A 17,737-nucleotide genomic window follows, 5' to 3' on the forward strand; every position below is an offset into this window, starting at 1 on the left:
CTAAGTGTGTTGGGTTATGCTGCTGGTCAGGCATCTGTCTAGCAGATGTAGTGCCAAGGGCAACCTGTGTAGGGATTCTACCCTGTCTTCGTGACCTTGATTGGTGGTCTGGATGCTAGTCATTCAGATGAGATGATAAACCGAGGTCCCGTGTGCAGCATGCACTTAGCGTATGTGACAAAACCCATGGCAACAAAAGGGTTGTCACTGGTAAAAATGTGTAGAAAAATTCACTTTGATAGAAAAACAAATACACTTGCAGGCAGGAAACAATACACACACAAAAAAAAGGGTGGCACTCTCACTGTTCTGTAGCAAGGCATTCTCCCAATTGAAAGCAGCCCAAATTTCGCACAGAGAAATCCGTGTGACGATAGAGCAATACAACACAACGCAATACAACACAGTGCAATACAACACAATGCAACACAATACAACGCAATTTTCCAGTTCCTGAGGAAAATCAGTGTATTTTACTTGATGTGAATTTCACATGGTCTGAGACATAACGGTGATTTTGCTGTTGTTGTTGCTGTTTTGAATATTTTGAACTTTAGTGGATTGAGTGAGACATGAGTAAACTGATTCTATTAGCATTGTTTTACTCGACTTTTTAACATTATCATTTATGTTGTGTTCTCTTTGTCTGGTCTTAATTCACTCCGGACGATGGAACGCTATAGCGTTCCTGACATAAGGTAGCCTTCCGGACAACGGAACGCTATAGCGGTTTCAAAATTTTCCCTTGTTTTCCTCATTGGGTAGCATAACAATTGCAGCTACACCGGGCATTGCGAACGTGTCAAGGGTGGAATGGAAAGTTTCTTCATGAGATTTCATAAAAACAATCCACAGTGAGCCAGCGAGTTCAGGACCCCACACAACAAGCTAATCTGCATACGTATCGAAAATGGCATCCCAGGCGATACAAGTGGAAATTTTTTTAGCAAACTAGATCACAACAGCATCTTTTACCGCTGCTGAAGTGACTGAAATGCTTCAAACTGAAGGTTTTGACTGAATAAAGTATCTGCAGTGAAGTAAACTACCAGCAAGAAGGCTCTGATAGTGACTCTGGCTTCTGAGATCAGTGAAGAGGGAGGGGGGGTGGGCATTCACACAACGTGAGGAGAGGGGTCAGTGGGTCAAGTACAGTAAGTTTCATTCAGTTACTTTATGTTTTGTATTTTTTGTGATTTTTTTTCCTAACCCTAACAAATGGGTCGTCTGTAGGGAAAAGCAAGGGAGAGAACTATTCATCCGGAGTGAGTTAAGAACTAACCAGTCCTGAAATGGCCCCTTTGATGCTGGTTGGCCTAAAAGCAACATGATTTGATTCTGCGACTGAGCAATCAATGTCATCAGTAGGGGGGTTAGTAGGCAGCGTCCTACTGGTCCTCAGCATGTTAAATCGGAACAGGCATTGCTGAACATGACCGCAGTGACTCAGCAGCAGTGTATGGTCTTCTGTGGTGTGTGGCCTTCTGGCGACCTGACATCGACAGTTCCCTGTGAACTGCTGAAACTGGGACTGTGACAGAAAAACCTGGGTGTGGTTGTGTATGAGGTGGAGGGGGGGGGGGACTCTGAATGAGCAGCATGACAGTAATGCCACTGAAATGGTGCATAATGGGGCAGCAAAAAAAACCCAAAACAAAACAACCCAAAAAAACCCACCAAACCAAACCAAACCAAAACACACACACACACACACACGTGCACGCACAAATGCAGCGTGATTTGATTTGATTGACCAGGCCTAAACTGTGACCTGCCGACGTCCTACTGTCTGGCCACTGGAGGCAGCCCGTGCCAGCATGGGGGCACCTGTCGCAGTGTGATTGGAACCTACACCTGTGACTGTGTGCCAGGATACACTGGTGAGTCAGGGGGCTTCTGATGGCTTCTGCTGCTGATTCTTGTTGTTGTTCTTCTGCTGCTGCTGCTGCTTCTTGTTCTGATGTTGTTTCTTGTTGTTCTGTTGTTGTTTCTGTTGTTCTGTTGTTGTTTCTGTTGTTCTGTTGCTTCTTGTTGTTCTGTTGTTGCTTCTTGTTGTTCTGATGTTGTTTCTTGTTGTTCTGTTGTTGCTTGTTCTGTTGTTTCTTGTTGTTCTGTTGTTTCTTGTTGTTCTGTTGTTTCTTGTTGTTCTGATGTTGTTTCTTGTTGTTTTGCTGTTGTGTCTTGTTGTTCTGATGTTGTTTCTTGTTGTTCTGTTGTTGCTTCTTGTTGCTCTGTTGTTGTGTCTTGTTGTTCTGATGTTGCTTCTTGTTGTTCTGTTGTTGCTTCTTGTTGTTCTGTTGTTGTGTCTTGTTGTTCTGTTATTGTTTCTGTTGTTCTGTTGTTGCTTCTTGTTGCTCTGTTGTTGTGTCTTGTTGTTCTGTTGTTGTTTCTGTTGTTCTGTTGTTGTTTCTTGTTGTTCTGTTGTTGTGTCTTGTTGTTCTGATGTTACTTCTTGTTGTTCTGATGTTGCTTCTTGTTGTTTCTTGTTCTGTTTTTGTTTCTTGTTGTTCTGTTGTTGTTTATGTTGTTCTGTTGTTTCTTCTTGTACCGCTTTGTTGTATCTTTTGTTGTTGTGATTTTTCTTCTTCTTTTGCTTCATGTTGTACTTGTTGTTGTTGTTGTTGTTGTTCCTGTCATGTTTTCATGCTACCATTCATGCAGAACATGCACTGACACAGTTCTGCTTCTTTTCACTGCATTCATTTCTGAAATATGAAGTTGATATGAGAGTATTCAGGGAGGAAGGAAGCTGTCCATCTTGGAATCTGCAAAAGATGCTGCCAGCATGAGGGGGATGCCCAGACCTCCCTGTGGAGGGAAGACAGTGACGATGACTACAGCAGAAGGGTTTTATCTCACTCAGTACGGCCAGTCCTCTCTTCTCCTCTACACAGACCCCTCGGATGTCCAGTGGGTGTCTGAATGACCCAAACTTTAGCTTCCGTCGTCAGAATTGTGGTATTCTTTGTCAGCATTCACCTCTTCAGTATAAGAGCCTTCCACTTGCAATATTTTGATGATGGTAATTGGGGTGAAACGCTGTTAACGTCGTCTCTTTCGCCGTTCGTATGGAGAGAGTTATCCTGAAAGGGTCAGCAGGCATCAGGTAGACTTTGCGTGCAATTCTGGAGCTACACAGATGCACGGAAAGATTACTTCTTCATATCAGTATCAGTATCAGTAGCTCAAGGAGGCGTCACTGCGTTTGGTCAAATCCGTATACGCTACACCACATCTTCCAAGCAGATGCCTGACCAGCAGCGCAACCCAACGCACTTAGTCAGGCCTTGAAAAAAAAGAAATGGAAAAAAAAAGAAGAAATAAATAGAATAGAATAAAATAATTAAAATAAAAAACGAGATTGATAAATAAAGATAATAATAGTGACAATGATAATGGTATTTTTAGGCCCAAAATCTTGATGAAATCAACTCTAAGCGCACAAAAAAACAAACACCCCCCCCAAAAAAAAACCCCCCAAAACCAACAACAAAAAACAAACAAAACAACTTCTTCATAATAATTCAGTTGCTATTATCAGAACATAGTCATTACAGTTCTGCTTCTGCTTCTTCTGCTGTGTTGTGGTCTTCTTGTTCTTGTTCTCATCTGTTGTTCCTTTTGTTTGTGTTTGTGTGTGTGTGTTTGTCTGTGTGCGTGTGTTTGTCTGTGTGTGTGTGTGTGTGTGTGTGTGTGTGTTTGTCTGTGTGTGTGTGTGTGTGTGTGTGTGTGTGTGGTTGTGGGTGTGGTTGTGTGTGTGTGTGTGTGTGTGTGTGTGTGTGTGTGTGTGTGTGTGTGTGTGTGTTTGTGTGTGTTTATGTGAGTATGTGTGTGTATTTGTGTGTGTGTGTGTGTGTGTGTGTGTGTGTGTGTGTGCATGTGTGTGTTTTTGTGTGTGTGTGTTCTTTTTCTTCTTGTTCTATTTGTTTTTCTCCTTCCATCTTTCTCCTCCCTTCTTCTTTGTTGTCTTCTTTTTCTTCTTCTTTTTACATCTGCTTTGTCATGGTTTTCTTGTTGTTCTTGTTGTTATTCTCCTTGATTCTTTTTCTTCTTCATATTATTCTTATTGTTCTTGTTCTTGTTTTTCTTGTGTGGTTTTTTTTTTTTTTCTTCTTCTTCTTCTTCTTGTTCCTATTCTCTTCCTTCCTTCTCCTCCTCCTTAAAGTGTGATGCTACTTTTCAAGTTTGGTGCATCTTTTTAAATGTTTTATGCCAGTGGGTTTTTTTTGTTTGTTTTTTTGTTTTTGTTTTTAAATGTGATACCATTTTAAAAAGTGTGACACCACTTTATGAGTTTGATGGCAATTTTTTTTTTTTTTTTAATATGATGCAGCTTTTAACTTTTGACACCATTGAAAAATATTTTTTTAAAGTTTGATGCCACTTTTAAAGTTTGACACCAATTTAAAGACTTTTTTTATATAAGAAATTTGATAGTAATTTTTAAGTTTAACGCAACACCGCTTTTAAAGTTTGACGCCGCTTAAAAAAAAAGTTTGACGCCACTTTGCAGATAAGAACTGTTCCACGGACATAGACGATTGTGAAGGTTCGCCTTGCGAGTACAACGGCACGTGTATTGACCGCGTCAATGGCTACGACTGTGTCTGTATACCTGGGACTACGGGCCACAACTGCAGTGTGAACATCAATGACTGCGAGGACAACCCTTGTGGGTACGGAACCTGCAAAGACAAGATTAATGAGTAAGTATTTTTTGTTTGTTTTTCTATTTATCTTATTATCTTTTTGTAGTTTATTGTTTATTAGTTGATTTATTGTTTAACAGGAAAATCTACATCATAATGTATGGGTGCTGAATGACAGTGTGCCAAGACTTACACAGCACGGAAAAAGTCAAAATCCAGTCTCTGCCAACAGGCGCAGTACATAATAAACGGCATCATTCTGTAGTGGAGGAACATTAATGAGGATAGCCCGAAAGTTTCCAGAAAGACTGTGTGAAAAATTTGTTCGCTTTGATTTGATTTTTGTCTGGTAGAAATCATTACATTAAGTTGGGTTTTTTTTATCTTATTTTTTAGTATGTTTCATTTTATATTGTTTTTGAGGGAGGTGGTGTATTGATTACTGGGCAAGATTTGAAAAAGAAAAGATAAAAAAACGAAAAGTAAGGGAACTGGAAAGGATGACTCATCCTGTTTCTTTAAAACTTTGTTGTTGCCTTCTTCAGTGAACTTGACAGCTAATCTGTGTAACTGATTCTTCGCCAAAAATGTAATGCTGTATTCTGTCGCTTGTAGCCCCACCTATGGTTCATGACATTTTGACCTGATTCTTTGACTCGTGTTTGTATTTCTGCACAAACACAAACGAACAACTAAAGAAAGTGGACATGTTTTAGCATCTGTTCCATTGAAGTGAGACCACATTCGTTCTTTAGTTTAACGTCTTTTCACTGTAAGTGATATTAGACGAGGGTAGGAAAAAAATTGAGGTGGGGGGGGGGGGGGGGGGGGGGGGAGAAGTTACTGTGTATGCATGCGAGTAAGTGAAAGTGTGTGTGCGTGCATGTTTGTGTGAGGAGGAATTTTTGTTTAATGTCCTGTCACACATATCGGTGATTGAAGACATTTTGTTAAAGTATTTATGAATACATCTGAGTATTATCGGTTAGAAGGGGTGGGAGATGTGGATGAATGGAGGGTTGGGGGAAACTGGGAAAATGAGGGTAAAAGTGTGGGGGAAATTTGGAAGAAAAAAAACCCCTCTAAATACAGTTACAGGAAATTACTTAAAGGACTTCGTAAAAGAGAAGTTGTTCAACTGACAAGCGAAACAACGTTTGTGTGAGTGTGGGACCACAAGTGCAGCTGTTGTTGGCAGTCTGCTGATGGGTTTGAACCTGTGATGAGTGGTTGAAATTCATAACTTTCTTTACCCATATTCGGTCATGGTTCTGATGCTTGTGGCACTTTGCATTATTTGTGGAAACTGGGTCCCATTTCCACCTGAATGTGTGCATTGGAAGGAACGTGTTCTAGATGGCGTTTGTGTTTGTGCAGAAGTATAAAGTGGCTTTATTCAGACTTGCTGATGCCCTGTCTCTGAAATCTGGTCTGTTGGAAAAACAGGGCAATAACATACTTGTGATGTACTGGTCTTTCTTGCGTTTTAGTCAATTTATCCCCAGTTTTTCACTGTGTATGAGTTGGGTGCGTGCAATACTGTATCTATGTGTGTATGTGCATGTGTGTGCTTGTGTGAATGTGCAAGTGGGGATATGTATTTGTCTGCATTTTTTGGTGGCTACAAAAGAATTGTTGACAATGTTTATTGTTCTTATGTGTGTGTGGTCACATTATTAGTTCAGCAGATGGTAAGTTAGAGTGAATTCTTACACACAGCATCAGCAATTTACAGTTTGAATGCAATGCTGATCTTCAGTTTGCGGAAATTCAACAAAGAACAAAAGACATGTGAAAACAAATATAGCCTTAACCATTGCAGGAACATTTGTCATTAAGAAATATACACCAGGGAACTGAGACATTCCATGCACTTGTTTTTCCCCAGAACACTTTTTGAAGATTGACATGTGTTACAGGAAAAGAAGAAATAATGTACGGCTTGGCTAATATAGATGCATCGTTGTATAATGTCACAATTTGTTGTTGTTGTTGTTTTCACTCCCTTCTTCTTTTTCTTTCTGTTCTGTTGTTATTGTTTTTGTTACTTATTCCCCAAGTGTTGTTTTAAGTTTATATTTTGTTTCTTTTTCCCAAGTGTTGTTGTTTTCAATTCATATTGTTGTTGTAATTCTCAGGTGTTATTTTGATTTTAGATTGATGTCTGCAAATGTTCCTTCTTTTTTTCCCCCCCTCTCTCTCTCTCATTCTCTTTGCTTCTCTGGTGATGGGTATTTATCTTATTCAGCAAAGCTTTTTCTTCTTTTTTCCTTTTTTTTTTCTCCTTTCTTTCCCTTTTTCTTTTCTTCTCATAGCTTTGGTGACGCTGATAACAGTTCGTCCGAACAATGTGTGGGGGAGCGTTGCTTGCGGTATTTCTCAGCTGTTGATTTTTTGTTGCTTTTTTATTTTTTGTCACCCTTTATTTTTGTCTGTTTTTTTGTGCAGTGCATGATTTTGAGTTGAGCAGTAACAGTAGTCACCAGTGATCACTTTTTGAAAAATAAAATAGAATTTTGTTTATTTTGTGTATCTGTGCATGTGTGTGTGTGTGTGTGTGTATTTATATATCAGTGTGGTAACAAACACATGGCTTTATTCTGTTACTAACATTGCATTGTGTGTGTGTGTGTGTGTGTGTGTGTGTGTGTTGTTAATTGCTTTGTTAATTCATTTCTTTGGTTGAGGTGAATTTTTGTTGTTGTTTGTTTTGTTTCATTTATTCATACATTTTAGTTTGTTTTATTGGGATGTTATTTATTTTTGTTTGTTTGGCTGGGATTTTTGTTGTTGTTGTTTTTTTGTTTATCATTTGATTTGTTGACCTATTTACTTATTTATTCATTTATTAATTACCTACTTATTTAGATACATAGGCCATAGAACTTTCATTCCTGAAAGTTAAAAATAAAAAAAAAATGTGTGGGGAGCTGGCATGGAGCACCAGCATTACATTTCACTCCCCTTGATTTACCTGGTAAAAGACTTGAGTTGGATAATGGAAATAAGGAGGTGAGGGAAAGGTGAATAGAACGAAACTTGATTAAATCCCAAAATGAGTTTAAGTGTCTTCCAAGCTCATCCACTATGGAGTAGAGTATGTTGACCGGAGGAAAAAACAAAGAAAAAAACAAACCCAAAGAGTTACGAAGTGTTGCTGATTGGTCAGCCTTTCATTCACATCCGCAGCAGTATTACTGGTCAGGGGAGGTCAGTCTGACTGGACACAAGGAGAATGGGGGGAAGGGGACTGACTGGGTTGCTTCCCTTGAAGCATTTGTTCATCGTGTCTGGTAAAGGAGAGTGTGTGGTGTCAGGGGAAAGGGGGTTGAGGGAGAGGGAAGAGGGTGACAGGACTGGGAGGGAGGGAGGAGGGAGAGTCCTTCGGGGGGGGGGGGGGGGGGGGGGAGAAGGGGAGTGTTTTGGAGGATGGAGGGGGAGTGTGTGTGGGGGTGGGGGGTGTAGAGGAGGTGAAGTGCTTTGGGGGGGATGGAGGGAGGAGGGAGAGTTCTGGGGGCAGGGGGGAGAGGGTGAGAAGAGGAGGGGGAGTACTAGGGAGGGATGAAGAGAGGAGGGGGGTCTTTGGGGGTGAAGGGGGGGAAGATGAGGGGGGAGGGAGAGGAGGGGAGTGTGTTTTGTTTTTGGAGGGGGGAGAAGGGGAGTGCTTTGGAGGGAAGAAGGAGGGGGGAGGGAGAGAGGAGGGGTGTGCTTTGGGTGGAGGGGGGAGTGCTGGGGTGGGGTGGGGGGGAGTGTTTTGAAGGGAAGGTGGTGCTGGGGAGAGGGAGGAGGGGGCTGCTTTGGAGGAAGGGGGGGAGGGGGGGAGTGCTTTGGGGGTGAGGGAGAGAGAGAAGGGGGAGTGCTTTGATGGGAGGGGCGAAGGGTTGTTGGGGAGGGAGGGAGTAGGGAGGAAGGGGAAGGGTTCTTGAAAAATGTTGACATTTGGCCAGAGCTAGGGACAGTGGACTTGTAGAGAGGTTCTGTTCCTTCTTCCTTTCTGCCTTTGTTTAATTGATGAAACGATTTATTGATCATCTGCTCATCTGTTCAGGGGTTGGTGTTTGGGGAGGTCTTTGTTTGTTGCTGTCCTCCTGGTGTTTTCTGGAACTAGGGTGTGTCCAGTTTTTAAGTACCGGTGCCGTAAACATTTTGTGTTTCACTGAACTGAATGTGAATGCATGTGCATGCACTCTGTGGACACCCTTGCACAAACCTTCCCTTTTGTGTAAGTGCACTGCGACTTCCAAGCATGTGTGTCACACACATACGCATGTACATGCAGGCTCCCTAACACAAGCATGCACACACTTGCGCCCGTGCACTAACACACACACACACACACACACACATGTGCACACACACACACACACACACACTTATTCACACGTTAATGCTGTTCAGCAAGAAGTGCTAAAAGCCCAGTCATTTTCCTTATTTGGGCAATGACGGAACTGATAAATATGACAGTATTACAGTCAGTTAAATATGGATAGATAGGTGCACAAATGAACATGCACACACGCGCACACACACACACACACACACACACACACACAAAATTACACACACACACACACACACACACACACACACACACACACACACACACACACACACACACAAAATTACACACACACACACACACAATTACACACACACACACACACGCACACGCACACACACACACACACACACAAATGCATGCATGCATGCTCACTCACGCACGCACACACGCACACATGCATGCATGCACGTACGCGCGCACGCGTGCACACGCACACGCACACACACACTATTTTGACAGAATCTGCACAATATGCTTTGTTTATTTCCTCTTTGAATTCCTGAGTCCCGTATGATGCTTCAGGGTCTGCCGTCGTGTAAATCGTGCAGTAGTTTTTGCGCATCACTGGCCCACATAGACATAGGTGTGGTTTTGCACAGTTGCACACTGAGTGTAGTAGACTAGTGCAACAGCCTTTGCACAACATGCGACTCACATGGATGTGTTTGCGCACAGTCACATACTGGGCATGTCATTTTGTTACATAATTCTGTGATTTGAATTGATAGCAACTTGAGTCTGCGAATATGCATTTATATTTTTCTGTTGTGAAATAGTAATTTAGATGTTATAGGGACTGGTTAAAAATGTTACAATATTATTTTACTGTTTATTTTGTTATTTTTAGTAATTTTTGTTAATCTTATTGCTTTTATTTAATCTTATTTCATATTTTGTTGTTTTAATTGGTTAGTTACTTAGTGTCTTTTGTGAGTTCAGACTGAAGTCTGAAATGTTCATTTATTGTAATTTGTTATTGTTTTTTCTACATTTTTTGTTTAAATGAAAATTGTATGTTTTGGCTCATGTCAGATTTGGTTAATAGTTTATGATGATCATAAATGTGTGTATGTATGTGGATGCAGGAGTATGTGTGTGTGTGTGTGCATGTGTTTGAGTGCATTCAGGAGTGAGTGTGTGGATGTGTGTTCACATATACATACATGTGTGTGTGTGTGTGTGTGTTTGTGTATTTGTATTTGTATTTCTTTTTATCACAACAGATTTCTCTATGTGAAATTCGGGCTGCTCTCCCCAGGGAGAGCGTGTCGCTACACTACAGTGCCACCCATTTTTTTAAGATATTTTTTCCTGCGTGCAACATTATTTGTTTTTTCCTGTCAAAGTGGATTTTCTACAGAATTTATCCAGGAACAGCCCTTTTGTTGCCGTGGGTTCTTTTTCGTGCGCTAAGTGCATGCTGCACACGGGACCTCGGTTTATCATCTCATCCGAATGACTAGCATCCAGACCACCACTCAAGGTCTAGTGGAGGGGGAGAAAATATCGGCAGCTGAGCTGTGATTCGAACCAGCACGCTCAGATTCTCTCGCTTCCTAGGCAGACGTGTTACCTCTAGGCCATCACTCCAGATGCATGCCACAGATCAATTTTCTGTGTCCATTGTAGAAAATTGTTGCCATGCTGTTGCAGAAACTTGCCTTATTTAGTCACATATATCTGTGTCAGTGGGTAGGTTTTACCTTTGGTGTGAAGTGTGAGAGTAACAGAGTGCATGCTATGGTGGGAGGGGGTGTGTGTGCATACACATACATGTGTGCATGCAGATGTGTATGCACATCCGCACATGCATGTTCATGGTTTCACACATGTCTGTGAAGACGTTGGGCTGAAAGGTCAAATGTTGGTTGTTATTGCAGCTACGAGTGCAACTGCACGGACACAGGTTTTGAGGGGAGGAACTGTGAGAAAAACATTAACGACTGTCTGCCCAATATCTGTCAGCATAATGGTACTTGTCTCGATGGGATAAAAGTGAGTACTAACTCTCTGTGTGTGTGTGTGTGTGTGTGTGTGTGTGTGCGTGCGTGCGTGGGTGTGTGTGCGTGTGTGTGCGTGCGTGTGTGTGTGCGTGCGTGTGTGCGTGCGCGCGCATAATGGTACTTGTCAGGATGGAATGAAAGTGAATACCAGTTGTGTGAATGTGGGTGCGTGTGTGCATGTGGATGTGTGTTTTTACACATGTGTTTGTGTATGTGAATATGCATTTATATGTGTGTTTGTGTGAGTGTGTGTGCTATAGTGTGTGTATTGTTGAATATCTGCTCTTATAAAGTTTTTGTGTGCATGCATCTGTTGTGTGTACTTGTGTTAATGCATCTGTGGTATTATATTTCTGTTCCCTTGATCCTCACAAAAGAAATGTTGAATCTACAATAGAGAAATTTTCATCCACCCCTAAAGAAATTCTGTGAAGAGATAGTTTGCAGTGAAGGAGTTTTTATCAACTTTGAATAAATTTTGATTATCTCCGAAGAATCCTCTGAAGAAATACTGATCCTCAATGATGAAATTTTTATCTAAAGTTTGATCCCGAGTAGAGACATTTTTATCCTCTGTGAAGAGTTTTTTTCCTCAATGAAGAAATGTTCCGCCCAAAGTTTGATCACTGGTAAAGGCATTTTTATCCTCACTGAAGGAATTTTTTTCATCAGTGAAGAAATTGTTATCCAAAGTTTGATCTTCACTGAAGGAATTTTGATGCTCGATGAAGAATCCTCATTTAAGAAATTTTCTTCTCAATGAAGATTTTTTGTATTCAGTATTAATTTTGATCCTAAGTAAAGACATTTTTAACCTCACTGAAGAATCCCCAGTGAAGGAATTCTTGTGCTCAACGAAGAAATTTTTATCTAAGGTTTTAATTTCACTGAAGACAATTTGATCCTCAACAGAGAATCCTCACAATAATTTTGGTATCCAAAGATTCATCCCCAGTTAAAAAATATTTCATATCCTCACTGAAGAATTTTTTCTGAAGAATTTTTGTCCTCAACAAAGATTTTTTTTTTTTTATATCCTCAACAAAGAAATTAAAATTTTTTTTTATCCTCGATGAAGAATTTTTTTAAAAGATTTTTTATCCTCAACAAAGAAATTTTTATCCAAAATTTGATCCTCATTGAAGAAGTTTTGTTCCTAAACGAAGAAAAATTTTTTTTTCAAAAGTTTGTTCCTCAGTAAAGATATTTTTATCCTCACTGAAGGAATTTTTGTCCCAAATTTCTGAAGTTGTGACGTACGGTTGTCGTTCCTCCAGAACTACAGCTGTGACTGCCTGGATGGGTACACGGGTGACAACTGTGAGGAGGACTTTGATGACTGCCAGTCCATGCCCTGTGAGTTCAATGGAACTTGTCAGGAGCTCTCCAATCAGTCGCTGTATGGCCTGGGTTTGCCGGGGTTCTCTCACTTCTCCTACGCCACTGCCGCTGGATATAGGTGCCAGTGTATTGACGGGATTACAGGTGAGTCTGAGTCTGTGTGTGTGTGTGTGTGTTGGTGTGCGTGTGTATGTGTGTTTGTCTGTGTATCTGTGTGTGTGTTTGTGTCTGTGTGTGTGTTTGTGTCTCTGTGTGTTTGTGCATGTGTGTGTCAGTGTGTTTGTACTTGTGTGTGTTTGTTTGTTTGTGTGTGTGTTTGTGTGTGTATGTGTGTTTGTGTTTGTCTGTGTATCTGTGTGTGTTTGTGCCTGTGTCTGTGTGTCTCTGTGTGTGTTTGTGTCTGTGTGTGTTTTTGCATTTGTGTGTCAGTGTGTTTGTACGTGTGTGTGTGTGTGTGTGTGTTTGCGTGTGTATGTGTGTGTGTGTTTGTGTGTGTGTGTGTGTTTGTGTGTGTGTCTGTGTGTTGAATTGTATTACTCATTGTGACAACAGATTTCTATGTGAAATTCAGACAGAGGTAGAGTATGTCACTACAGTGCAGCACTGCCCATTGTTTTCCTCTATGTGCAAGTGTGCATCAGAGTGGATACTTCTACAGAATTTTGCCAGGGACTTGGTTTATAGTTTCTTCTGAATGACTAGTGTCCAGACCACCACTCAAGATCTTGTGGAGTAGGAGAAAATTCTGGCAAGTGTGGGATTTGATTCTGCAGCCACAGATTTTCTTGCTTCCTAGACAGACGCACTAATATTAGGCTAACACTCCACTGTGTGTGTGTGTGTGTGTGTGTTGTTAAATCAACACTGTAACTGACACTATCTGTTTCAGGTGCCAATTGTGAAACCAACATCAACGACTGTGAGGAAGGAGCCTGCAAGAACAACGCCACCTGTAATGATGGCATCAACACCTTTACCTGCGACTGCGCCCCAGGCTATGAAGGGAGGGTGTGTGATAGGGAGATCAACGAGTGCACACGCTACACGCCTTGCCAGAATGGTGCCACCTGCACCGACCTTGTGGCTGACTACTCTTGCAGCTGCCTCGAGTTCTCTCCCCTTCGCCAGAACTTCGGAGGCAAGAACTGCTCTGTGTACCTCCGTGGCTGTGATCAGAGAGACCCCTGCCGACACGGACAGTGTGTTCCTGTGCTGAGGAGTGAAGCGCCCTTAGTTCACGACTACGAGTGTCGCTGTGACGCAGGGTTCAGTGGTCGTAACTGTGACGTCTCCACCACTGTCACCCTCAGCAGCAACGGCAGTCTGATTCGATACACTCCCCCCCCCTCCACTAACCGCCAGGACATGCTGTCGTTCAGATTCCGCACCACCCTGACGGACACTGTTCTGGCCGTGTATGAGTTCTCGTCAAGCATCCTGGTTTCTGTGGAGATAAAGGATGGGAACCTGTGCGTGGTTTTCCGTGACAACAACTCACCACCGTTTTCGGCTATCGTGGACAGCCAGGAGCACATCAACAATGGTATGTGGCATGCAGCATTCCTGAACCTGCAGCAGAATGTGTCCTTGACCCTAGTGTCCACTGCCTGCGGGTCGGAGCAGTGTGTGCAGCAGTTCGCGTACCCCCACGGCAAACCCGTGACCTCCTACGTGACCATGTACTTTGGAAACATGAGGGCAGACATCCTTGACAAAACGATGACTGGCAGGATGTACGTGGGTTGCCTGGAAGACATCGTGTTCAACAACACGTACCTGTTCCACGGGCAAAAGGACGGGGAGTATATCAATGTGACGCGGCAGTGTCCCCGGTCCGAGCAGTGCTCCCCCTACATCTGTCACCGGCAGGGCCGCTGCGTAGACCTGTGGGATAACTTCCGCTGTGACTGCTACCGACCATACTGGGGGATACAGTGCAAGAAAGGTGAGGCACAGGAGGGGGTCTGGGGGGGGGGGGGGGGGGGGGCTGGGAGGAGGTGCGGGGGGTGGGTGGTGATCCTGTAGGACATGTGCCAGGCTTTGTTGAGAATCGTGGCAGTCTTGAAATGTCTTTGAAAAATGAGGGAACCATTTCCAGGGCTTGAAAAGTCTTGGGGGGAAAATGAGAGATTAACTATTTCCAGGGCTGGAAAAGTCTTTGGGAAAATAAGAGAACCAGTACCAGGCTTGGAAAAGTCTTAGGGAAGTCAGAGAACCATTTCCAGGCTTGGAAAAGTCTTAGAAGAAATCAGAGAACCATTTCCAGGCTTGGAAAAGTCTTGGGGAAATCAGAGAACCATTTCCAGGCTTGGAAAAGTCTTTGGGAAAATAAGAGAACCAGTACCAGGCTTGGAAAAGTCTTAGGGAAGTCAGAGAACCATTTCCAGGCTTGGAAAAGTCTTAGAAGAAATCAGAGAACCATTTCCAGGCTTGGAAAAGTCTTGGGGAAATCAGAGAACCATTTCCAGGCTTGGAAAAGTCTTGGGGAAGTCAGAGAACCATTTCCAGGCTTGGAAAAGTCTTGGGGAAATCAGAGAACCATTTCCAGGGCTTTGGGAAATATGTCTTGCCCTTCAGGGTCTGGAAAAGTTGTTTTTTTTTAAAGGATTTTAACATAAACCCCTTGACTACCACTATTCAAGAAAGAGCTCAATGCATTTAACTCTCTCCATACGAACGGCGAAAGAGACGACGTTAACAGCGTTTCATCCCAACTACCATCACCAAAATATTGCAATAGGAAGGCTCTTATAGTGAAGAGGTGAATGTTGACAAAGAATACCACAGTTCTGACGACGGAAGCTAAAGGTTGGGTCATTCAGACACCCACTGGACATCCGAGGGGTCTGTGTAGAGGAGAAGAGAGGACTGGCCGTACTGAGTGAGTTAAAAAGCAAAGAATCAAAAGAAGAAAGTGGTAAAAATTAAACATTGAAACTGGGCTGTCCAGTCTCTTTCACCAGCAGTGCAGCAGACAATTTTTAAAAATTCAGATTGGCTTTGTGTTTGGTACAGAAAATGTTCAGTCTGTTCTGCAAAAGGTGAGGAAAAAGCATGGGATTCTGTTGTAGCATCTGTGGGAACCCTGATGTGCAGATGACTCCACAAAAAGTGTCAGCGCTTAAATGAAATTCAGTGTAAACTGTAAAGGAAGGTGATTACTGTTTGTGTGAAACAGGGGTTTGTATACTGGCATGACCAGACAGCATGATTGTAACAAAGCTTACAGTTGTGTTTCACACAAATTACACTTTTTTTTTTTGGATCCAGTCTTTATGATACTCACAATGTGTTGTCAGGGTTAATACAAGTTTTGAAAGTTCTGAAAATTAAAAAAAAAAAAAAGACAAAAAGACATGCCTTTTCTGAGTCCTTGAAAGTCTTTAAAAATTACCAAGATGTCATAAAAAAAAATATATATTTGAGCTTTCTATATTACTGACAAATTTTTATACCTAGTTTCTGTATGTGATAAAGAATATCAGCAAAATATTTCACCTGATTCAAGTAAAATGATTTTTAAAAACCTGATCCTGAAAGGATTTTTCCCTGAAACTGCAGTTTCTCATCTGTGTAGCAGACAGTGATTCATGCAAGGGGCACAAGTTGGCACTCAGAATAATTTGCCTTCCATACGGATATCCAGTGTGATAGGATAGTCTAAAAGTTTGGACCGGTGGTATTTTAAAGGTTTGAAAACTCTTCAGGTTTTCTCCAGTCTTGGCCCAGGAGTATGGGACAAATTACCCTTCTCAGTCTGTAATGTGAATTCCACAGTTCAGTTTTATGCCTCACAAAACACGCCTCTTTTGACGAAAGAACTTTGTGAGCCGATGCTGGTTGTTTGCTTGTGTGCTGGTGTGCTTGTGTGAGCATATGCTTGTTCTTGAATGGTGTACACGATGCATGTTTGTTAACGTGTGAATAGATTTATTATTGTATTTGTAGTTACCATGAGCTCCATGTCTGGAAGGTGTGAGCATCAGTCGGCACCATTTATTGTTAAGATAATGATCATTATTGTGATGATGATGATGATTATTATTTTATAATAACTAAATAAGCTTTTTATTGTAAATGCCACGAGCTCCATGCCTGGGAGGATTGAAAGTCAGTGTGCATTATTATTATTATTATCATTATTATTATTATTATTAGCAGCAGCAGCAGCAGCAGCATTACCATCATCATCATCATCATTATTATTGTTATTATTGTTATTGTTGTTGTTATCATTATTGTTGTTGTTATTGTTAGTATGACTTTTACTACTACTAGTACTACTACTGTAACAACAACTACGACTACTACTACAACTACAGCTAGTACTACTGGTACAATTGTTGCCATTACTAGTACTACCATTACTATTGATGTTGTCATTATCATCATTAATCTGTTAGTATCATTATCATCATTTAGTATTGTCATGATTATTATAAATATCATTATTATTATTTTATGATGAAAAACCTCAAAGAAGCATGGTTCTCTGTCTGTCCCTGCAGAGTACACTGCGGCCACATTCCAGAGAAATGGCGTGCCCAGTCTCGCCATCTTCCGACTGGACAGTCTGTCCAGCACCATCGCTGCCAGCGGTCTGGACATGTCGCTGTTCCTGCAAACCCGCCAGAGGGACAGCATCATCATGTACCTCACCAACGAGGTTACCTCCCCTGACGCGCTGACCTTCATGACCCTGGAGATGCATGACGGCCGTCTGGCCACCCGGCTCAGCCTGTGTGGGGCGGAGAGCTACTTCAGTGACAACAAAATCAGCGTGGAGCTGGGGTGGCTGAACTTTGTGCACGTCACCTTCCGCAATGGATCGCTGCTACTGCTCGTGAACAACTCGGTGTGTGTTAACGAAACTCTGCCGCAGCCGCCGTGCGACTTCCAGCCAAGCGTGGTGTACTTCGGGAAGTTTCCGGAAGGTCCCGTTGGTCGGCAGCGTCGCCAGGCAACGGTGACGCCCCCACCCATCTCTCAGCTGCAGTCCTATGAGGGGATCATCCAGGACGTTCAGTTACAGGCGTACACGCTGGATTTCCAGCAGCGTGCTGACGCACAGCCCAACAGTTCTGTTCCCTTGTCGGGAGAGTCGAACGTGACGCTGGGTGCTTTGTCGACCGTCATCGTCTGTAACATGAGCAATCCTTGTGAAAATGGAGGCACCTGTACTGACCGCTTCTTCAACGATTTTGAGTGAGTTACTTTTGTGAGAAAAGAGGGTGCGTGAAATTTAGGTGGAGGCAGAATTTGTTTAGTGTCCTGTCACGCATTCTGGTGATTGTAGACATTTTGTTACTAATAATTATCATCATCTCAGATGAAGACTATGGATAAATAGTAAATGACATTTTGTTAATGTTTTACATTTGATTTACATTTGAATGGTATTC

The 17,737-nt window shown here is 42.2% G+C and overlaps 1 protein-coding gene across 1 annotated transcript in view; it reads left to right on the top strand.

Annotated features, from left to right (window-relative positions):
* The window catches only part of LOC143289429 (uncharacterized), a 159,706-nt gene that overhangs the window by 86,550 nt on the left and 55,419 nt on the right, over positions 1-17,737 (top strand). Inside the window, exons 14-21 of the mRNA XM_076598393.1 lie at positions 1,758-1,880; positions 4,514-4,706; positions 6,965-7,110; positions 9,514-9,526; positions 10,872-10,986; positions 12,272-12,479; positions 13,225-14,280; positions 16,844-17,540. Coding sequence (XP_076454508.1) covers positions 1,758-1,880; positions 4,514-4,706; positions 6,965-7,110; positions 9,514-9,526; positions 10,872-10,986; positions 12,272-12,479; positions 13,225-14,280; positions 16,844-17,540 — 2,551 coding nt within the window. The remainder of the gene's footprint in view (positions 1-1,757; positions 1,881-4,513; positions 4,707-6,964; positions 7,111-9,513; positions 9,527-10,871; positions 10,987-12,271; positions 12,480-13,224; positions 14,281-16,843; positions 17,541-17,737) is intronic.

Source organism: Babylonia areolata, chromosome 14 (genome assembly GCF_041734735.1).
Source record: "Babylonia areolata isolate BAREFJ2019XMU chromosome 14, ASM4173473v1, whole genome shotgun sequence".
NCBI classification, from domain to species: domain Eukaryota; kingdom Metazoa; phylum Mollusca; class Gastropoda; order Neogastropoda; family Buccinidae; genus Babylonia; species Babylonia areolata.